This window comes from Boleophthalmus pectinirostris, unplaced genomic scaffold (assembly GCF_026225935.1).
Source record: "Boleophthalmus pectinirostris isolate CB_2022bp ecotype Guang Dong unplaced genomic scaffold, ASM2622593v1 HiC_scaffold_18, whole genome shotgun sequence".
Classification (NCBI taxonomy): domain Eukaryota; kingdom Metazoa; phylum Chordata; class Actinopteri; order Gobiiformes; family Gobiidae; genus Boleophthalmus; species Boleophthalmus pectinirostris.
In genome coordinates this window covers 30,317,836-30,326,274 of record NW_026571133.1, presented here as the reverse complement: position 1 = coordinate 30,326,274, position 8,439 = coordinate 30,317,836, and the positions used below count along the sequence as shown (strand labels likewise).

Genomic DNA, 8,439 nt, shown 5'->3' with positions numbered 1-8,439 from the left:
CTTGGAATAACCACAAAAAAAGAGTGCTGTGGGTTGTTGCTGCCCTCTTCTGGAATCAATGCTCAAGTTATAGCGTCCTCAAAGTTGTATTTACTGCTGAGTACCCCTAAGGGGAGCTAGATTACAGATAAAGCAGCCCACTGAAACCAGTATTGACTGAAAGTGTGCAAAGGCTGTTTTGATACTTGCTCCACTAGTTTATTTGATTTGTCTTTTTTTTTCTATGGTAAATGAGAGAGTTGGGGTGGGTGGGTTAAGAAATAAGTTTCAAGATAAAATTACATGTAGTATACCTGACACTGATTATATGCAAAAAAAAAAAGTATTTTTATCCAATAAAAATAGATGAAATTGGAGAAACTATGTTAGCAGTGTGTAAAATGCAAAGCACTCATTTGCAACAGTCACAGACATTCTCAGTTCACCTACATTTGAATATTATAATACAATCTAAAACGACATCATTGAATGTCTTGTTGATATGGCAAACTTTATTTGTCAGAACAATGAGAAAATTGCATGAAATGTTTCTCTTATGTTTGTCCTTGTCAAACATTTGACCTCATTATCATTAACATACTGTCTTGCAGCATTTCTTCCAACACAATTGCTCTAGGCTATTTCTGTTACCAAAGTAAGAACATAAACTTCTTGCAACATTTCCAACAAAAGTGTTATGAACCCTAACCTTATTAACCCTATTCTCTCACACTTAAACCCACATCACTGAACCCACATCACTAAAGCTCTTTTAAAGCAGTCAGTTTTCTTTGTCTGTTGAATATTTCATGCCTAACAGGTAGCAAGAGGCTCAGGTTGCAGGGGAATGAGTGACAATCAGACAGGAGGCATCCAGAGAGCTACTGAATGGGCCACTGCTGCTGATTATAAGATATTTATATAAAATGAAATATGAGACCAAATGCTGCACTGTAATAAATGGGGCAGCAGGCTGCATTTTTAATTGTAAGGGAAAATGACATTTTTAGTTTGAAATTAAAAGCCCTGATTTCACTTTAAATAATGTTAGCAGTTATAGTATAGTTATTGTCATATATATATATATATATATATATATATATATATATATATATATATATATATATATATATATATATATATATATATATATATATATATATATATATATATATATATATATATATATATTAGTTGCAAATTTGTGTTTACTTTAAACACAACACAATTTAACAACATAAAAAGGTTTCAAAAGGAGCGCCCAGCTGTTTGTCCCCTGAGGAAAGACATAGGCTTAATGTGTCAGGACTTTGTAAGTTGTCCATTAAGGCATGCCGTAAATTAATAAAGGCTTTTTATTTTGACCGGTGAGTGCCTTGGGTTATTTGCATCTTTACAATTTAAGATTTTAGAGAATATGTTCAATATTTGAGGGCAAACTGTTTAGCACATGGAATTTTATATATTAATGTCAATGTAACATGATAAATAAAACATGTTTTGTTATGTAAATATATGTTTGCTTTGAAACTACACTGTGATCTGTGTTAAACAGTTGAGTGCTCTTTAGACCTACCTTCTTTGAGCGCAGGCTCCTCCCTTCTCCTGTACACCTGCATAAAGCCTCACCTGTCCCATCAGCAGCACAGAACCCGCTGCATTCCTCTGGATCCCACATCACCTGCAACTAAAGACGAAAGTGGTGAGTTAGATTCATTTGTTGTTCATTTGTTGACATTATTATGATCCTACACAAATTTGAATAATTTCATGTTCAGTGTTAGATAGTAAGTAGAAAGGAGTACTAAAGGTGCACTGGGTGTTTTTTTATGTGTTTTTTTAAAATCTTATGAACATACATATTCTTGTTCACATTTACCGTCATCACATCTACCCTTCAGATAATGCATCATGGATTGAGATATCAAGCTCACGTCCGCCTCTCTCACTCCCTGTATCCCTGGCATCCACTTTGAAACATTTTTCCAATCATTTCCCAAGTCTTATCTTTCATGTGAACAACGAGCGCCTGTCTAGTGTAGGGTCCTTTGTAGTGTTGTGGGAACGTTGCAGTGAGGATCAGGTAACATCCAGACAGAGAGGTTCCCTTGACCGCTAATCTGCCAATGGGACACACAGCGACATGCACTAAGGGACAGACATGGTTCACTGATAAACACAGAATGAATGGGTGTCAGACATTGCTTAAACTGTTTACTTAATTGTATAGTACATCTTTGGCATGGAGACATTTGAATGTTTGACCTTATGTTGCTCTTTTAAGATATTCAATTGTCACTAGTCAGCCATACACTCATTTGAAGACAACTTTTCTCATCTCAGTGGGATTTATGGGTCCAGATTAATAGGGGCTGCTTGTACGTCTGCTAGAATAAAATGCATTTATTCAAGAGCTGCAAAAGAGCTTTTCCTCAGCCATGTAACACTAGCTCTAAATTACAATCGTGGTCGAGTTGTCTGGCTTTTGAAGTGATGTATTCTGGTTATGGCATTTGCTATTTCAACAATCATCCCCTCATGTTTCAGAAGTGGTCTAATACATTTAACAGCTGTTATTCTAACACTCTATTCATCTCCTTATAGGTTTTATCTGTTAGGAAGTAGTGAGAGTATTATCTTCTAAGATGTAAAGTACAGGTGTGGAGGTTCAGACAAAGTGGTACACTATGTAGCTGCTTTTCTAGTGGAGATTTATTTATTTTTTGGTTGGAATATTCCACAGTATGACATTTAAGTTCTGTCTATATGCATGTATTAAATTAAAGGTGTTTGATTGCTCAAAAATACCTTGAAAAACCTACATTCGAATGGAGTTGCCTGTCCATAGATATAATCTATAACTTGGCCTGGTGGCAAAACCTGTTTAGAGATGGAGATAGATAAGTGGAATACAATACTGTGGAACAGTCCTAGCAAAGCAATAACATCAAAGAGACAAGCATGTGACCGAGTGCTGTTCATCCCTCTTATCCCCTAAGGCAGCTCCATCATGGCCTCCAGCATGTCCATGAGGAACTTCTCTGTGACCCGCCAGCCCTCCTTCTCCTGTCGCTCTCTGATGGACACCGGACGTGCCCGCTCCAGAGCCTCAGTCTCCTTCACTGCCAGCCCACTGACCCGTTCAGCTTCCATTGGCCAAGATTTAAACGGCCCAATCAGCCTTCAGCTAAATGGACTCCATGGCAACAGCACCAATGAGAAGGAGGCCATGCAGAGTCTGAACAATCGCCTGGCCAGCTACCTGGACAAGGTCTCACACTGTAAAACTATTTAAAGACAGCCAAATAGGCCACAGGGGTATCAGGTTTAGAGACTAGGATTTCTTAACACCAAACAAGAACAGTTTGAGCTTTTAAATATGTGTATCTTTCAATACTAAATGCTTATCTATTTCCATTGGGCAATTGGAGCTTCACGTCAAGAAACCATTCATAGACACATTCATACATCACTTACCCCTTTTTGCTCTGTCCTGTACAGGTGCGTACTCTGGAACGCTCCAATGCAGACCTGGAGAGTAAGATCAAACAGCTGATGCTCGACCGCATCCCTAAAGGTCACGACCTCGACTCCATGATGGCTCAGGCTCATGCTGTTGAACAGGAGGTATGCATCTAGAAAAATCATACAGGAAGATAACATTATCAACATGAATTTTTGAGATTATGACATTCAATAATGCACCATTTTTATCTGAAATGACCACAACAAATATAATCTCTTTGAAATACCAATATTCATCAACTTATGTCTATACTTCTCAAACTGGACAATGACATCTTAATCAGAATATAATATTGTATTGAATAGTACTGTATTAGGCACATTTTATACTGATACTATAAAGACAAAGAGGGCACTGTTGAAATGTTTCTTTTCTCCCTCTGACTGTGTTAATATTTGTCAGGTGAGGAAGAAGACCTTGGAAAATGCCCGTCTCATGTTAGAGATTGATAATGCCAAACTGGCTGCGGACGACTTCAGAATCAAGTAAGTTCAATTATTACACTGACTAGGTAACACAGTAAGGTTTATAGTAGTGCTTTCATGAATAATGAGAAACTTGTTGTGAGGGGAATAGATTGTATTGATTGGAGACTGATAACAGTGCCATAGAAACTCATTACATTGTTAACTTTTGAGGTGGGAGACTGAGCTGGTGATGTGTCAGTCTGTGGAGCGAGATTGTGTGGCTCTGAAAAAGGCCAAAACAGACCACGAGCAGATCATCGCCAGCCTTAGAGGAGACCTGGACAGCCTGAAGGAGGAGCTCTACTTCCTCAAGAAAAACCACGAGGAGGTCAGCCAATCACCTCTTTCACATTTATCCAGAACTAGATATCTACCTGACCCACTTAGAGGCACTCAAGAGGTCCTTTACAGAGTCGAGCAGAGTGGGAGGGGAGTGGGGGGAGTGGCCTTAGAGTTACTACCAACAAAAGAGATCTGGTTTCCGACACCTGAAGGCTCTGTCCAATCAGCTGGTGTGAGGCGTTCTGTCTACTGTCCTCTGGGGGTAAAATACACCAAAGACATTTTCTCTGTGTGACAATTGACAATGCCTTACATGTCAAGATCTACAAAGAGATACAAAAGAGAAGTTATAGTACTATTGAATTATGTATTTCTTTATATATTATATTTCTAATGTATATATTCATTGCTTTTTTACTGTAGGCTAATTCTGTCTCTAAATTTCAACTAAAACTTTAATAGACTTCATTGTCATCAATCCAATTTATAGAATGTGCTGAGTTATAGGCTGCGCTTCCGTTCTATTCATTGATAAAGAAGGTCAAAACCTCCTATCACATCCATCATCTTGTTTCTATTATTTCTAAACATGTCACCGTACTGGGGAATGCTTGTAGATACACAGTCCTTATGCACCACTTTGTTTCTATTCCTTCTATAAAATGTATGTCAGCGCTTCTAAATGTATAGCTTGACTTCTTTTTCAAACAAAACAGCACCTTTGGGATTAGAAGAGAAATTGGATCTCAGTGTGTTTCCCATGTATACAGTTTCTGCACAAGTTTCCACCACTGTGCATAACCGTATGCATACGTGTAGTTTAACTATATACCTAACTATAAACCAAAGGGAGAACCATGCATAGCCTATAAACCAGATCCTATAACACTGAGACATGACATAACATCTGTCACAAAGAGAGAGTGAAAGAGAAGCACAGAGTGTGCCCGACCCATGGACCGACTCAATGTGGGGGAGCCAAAAGGCCAGGGGTAAACTGAGCTCGCTACCATTAACTATTGATGGAAACGGTCTAAATAATGAAAAGATCACCACATCCTTCAAGCCACCACATGGTGTAGGGTTTATACAAATGTTCATCAGGACATGTGTTCTGCACATTCAGCAGAAAGCTAGCCTAATCAGCCACATGTTTTATTTTTCTGTTCAAGACATATTTTCCTGAAGTTGTGAAAAATGCATCCTGAATCATTTTAATTTGAAAAGCAAGAAACTTTTGGGATCACACCTATTTTATATATATGTACATATGTACATATATACATATACATATATGCACCTGCTTTAGCCTACTTCACTGTGTCGCTTTCATTACTGCGTAATGCAATGACTCTAAAAATGTATTATGTATAATGTATTTCATTGCTCCTACAAGCTAGCTAAACTAACTAACTGCTATAAAGTAGAAAGCCATACCATGCTATAAACTAGTATAAAGCTTATTTCAAATGCCTGTTTTTTTTTTTTTTTTTTTTTTTGTAGGAGATGGAACAAATGAGGTCTCGCATAGCCAGAGATGAGGTGAATGTGGAGGTGGACACAGCTCGAGGACCAGAGCTGGGCACTATTCTGTCCGACCTGCGCAATCAGTATGAAGGAATTGTCAAGAAGAACAAGGAACAGGCCGAGCAATGGTACCGCAAGAAGGTCAGATATACATGATACAACATTATATGCTCACATGCATCTAGTGTGTCAATCCTGTTGCTGTAGCAGTCATCCTTAAGTTATTCAGATACTGCATTGTGTTGTGTTGGCACTAGCTGGATACAGTGCAGAATGAGGTGAAGGAGAGCAACGAGGCTCTGAGAGGGGCCCAGTGCGAACTGACTGAGAGGCAGCGCTTCCTACAGACTCTGGAGGTGGAGCTGGAAAGCCTACACAAACAGGTAAGAACAAAATGTAGTCACCAATTATCTGTTAGTACAGAACAATTTTACCAGTAGTTTAAGTCTCGTGTCAAGTTTTTAAGCTAACACAATAATGCTCAGTTTTGAGAAATGACCAAGAGGGAATTTGTTAAAAAAAATTATTACTTGAAAATGTAATAACAAAATTTCAGTGTGTTGCATAGACAATTGGCTGGTGATTTAAACCTGGTGAGAGTGATGACTGTCATCATTTGCAGTTCAAATTTCTTCCCTGTTGCTATCATTTATGGGAGAAAACTCTCAATCTGTTTCTGTCTTGTAATCCCTTGTTGACAGTAAACAGGCTCTCCCACACTGATAACTCATCCAAACACAGGCACGATAGAGTTCCTAAATTGTACAGGGATGATGCACACACTGATATGGTTTGTTTTGGATGCCAAGGTCCTGTTATGTCACATATAATGAGATAAAAATACTTTGGGAAGTCATTTTCATTTCATCAGGGTTTTTATGGTTTAGTTTCAATGGGAAAACAAAGAAGAATGCTCATCCTTGCTGCTCATGTGAGACCAGGTTATGAAATATAAAAGGATAGATCACCCATTTCACAAAAATATAGTTAACATCATTGTATTTAAGATTTTACTAACAATATTACCTAGCTTTTCTTCTTTTAAAAAAAAAAAAAAATCATTCTTATTTGTGAGGTTAACATGAAACACAACTTAACATGAAAATCTGTCATAGGCGCCATGTGCCAGTATGAGGACAGCTTTAATAAAAAGTTGATCTGGTGTTTGTTTAGATTGCAGCTCTTGAGGGGAACCTGGGTGACGCGGGTCAGAAGTACTCCTCTGAGATGGAGCGTCTGCAGTCCACTCTGACCCAGCTGGAGGACGATCTTTCTCAGCTCCGACTGGAAATGCAGCGCACCAAAACTGACTACGAACAACTGCTGCGCATCAAGCAGAATCTGGAGATGGAGATCGCCACCTACAGGCGCCTGTTGGAAGGAGAGGAGACGTGAGTGACTGTCCATAGGAAGATATTACTGATCATTATTCTTTTTCTATAAAAGCAAAATAAAAACACTAATTTATGTATTGAGTCTAGACCTAATCTTCGTGCGTTATATAAACACTTTTGGTATTTATTCATGATGACATTTAATAATTAAATGTTTTATTGATTTAATATTTCAAACTTTTTAAGTGTGCTGTTTTTTTTTTTGGATAGGATGAAGGAAGTTCCACCCCCTAAAAGTGAGTACCTATCCTGTAAAGGTAGAGGTGAACTCTGCTTAGTGCTTTAATATGTTTAGCTCAAATAATGTTTTTATGGTTGTAAAATATACAAGTTGACAGGATGTATATAAAATTGTATAGCTATAATTAAAATTACATAATTTTATGTAATTATGTAATTACATAAAATTATGTAATTACATAATTACATAAGGCTTGGGAGGCTTTGGAGAGGAAGTACTTTTTTCTATATTTTGGAATTGATTATCCACCATAACATTCATATGTCCTAACTAACTTCCTTGTTTTGCAGAGGAGCCTGATGTTCGTACCAGGAAGATTGTGAAGGTCGTGACACAAACAATGGTTAATGGAAAAGTGGTGGATGAGTCTAGTGAGGTGGAACAAATTGAGGAGACTAAGAAGTAGAATATATTTAACAGACAATGTTAGATAAGTCAGCTGAGGTCTTATACAAAACACATTTGCAACAGAATTAAACCTTGTTGTTGTATGTATGTTGTTTTAAGAACGTTATAATTTTGTGTTTTTCCTTCAAAGTTGTGTTACTAAAATACATGTGCTTTATTTATGTACAGAAACTTGTACAACTTTGGAACAAAAATATAATGGATCAACTTTTACTACATGTACTACCATGATATACTGTGGTATGATTACTTTAGTTTATCATAACCAATAGGCTTTACGTGGTCATTTTAAAAGTTAATAGTTTTGTGTTGGTACCTTGAATAAAAATAACTTAAATTCCAATCACTTGCAGTTTTTATTTGTAAATTAAATACTAGTTTGAAATATTATAAGCATAATGGAACTTACTGGTACAATATTAAAATGTGTTAGTCACTTTAAGGAAGGATAATACTAAGGTTAATCTCAAAAAGCAAAGTACATCTCTCTGGAGGCTGTCTTACTTAATACATGTCTTCAGTTAAAATATCACAAAATATTGAACTAATTAGTAATATTATCGGACACACAATACGATACATGTTTTGTTACCTTTAAACATGATAAATTATAGT

At 37.1% G+C, this 8,439-nt stretch overlaps 1 protein-coding gene across 1 annotated transcript; it reads left to right on the top strand.

The window, feature by feature from the left end:
* Positions 1–1,588: 1,588 nt before the first annotated feature.
* si:ch211-243g18.2 (uncharacterized protein LOC559906 homolog) lies at positions 1,589–7,822 on the top strand. The gene is made up of 10 exons (XM_020940255.2): positions 1,589–1,681; positions 2,979–3,250; positions 3,481–3,606; positions 3,908–3,990; positions 4,144–4,300; positions 5,758–5,922; positions 6,039–6,164; positions 6,955–7,172; positions 7,386–7,411; positions 7,707–7,822. Exons 2-10 carry the CDS (start codon positions 2,990–2,992, stop codon positions 7,820–7,822), a joined length of 1,278 nt encoding a protein of 425 aa, XP_020795914.2. The 5' UTR covers positions 1,589–1,681; positions 2,979–2,989.
* Positions 7,823–8,439: the final 617 nt, after the last annotated feature.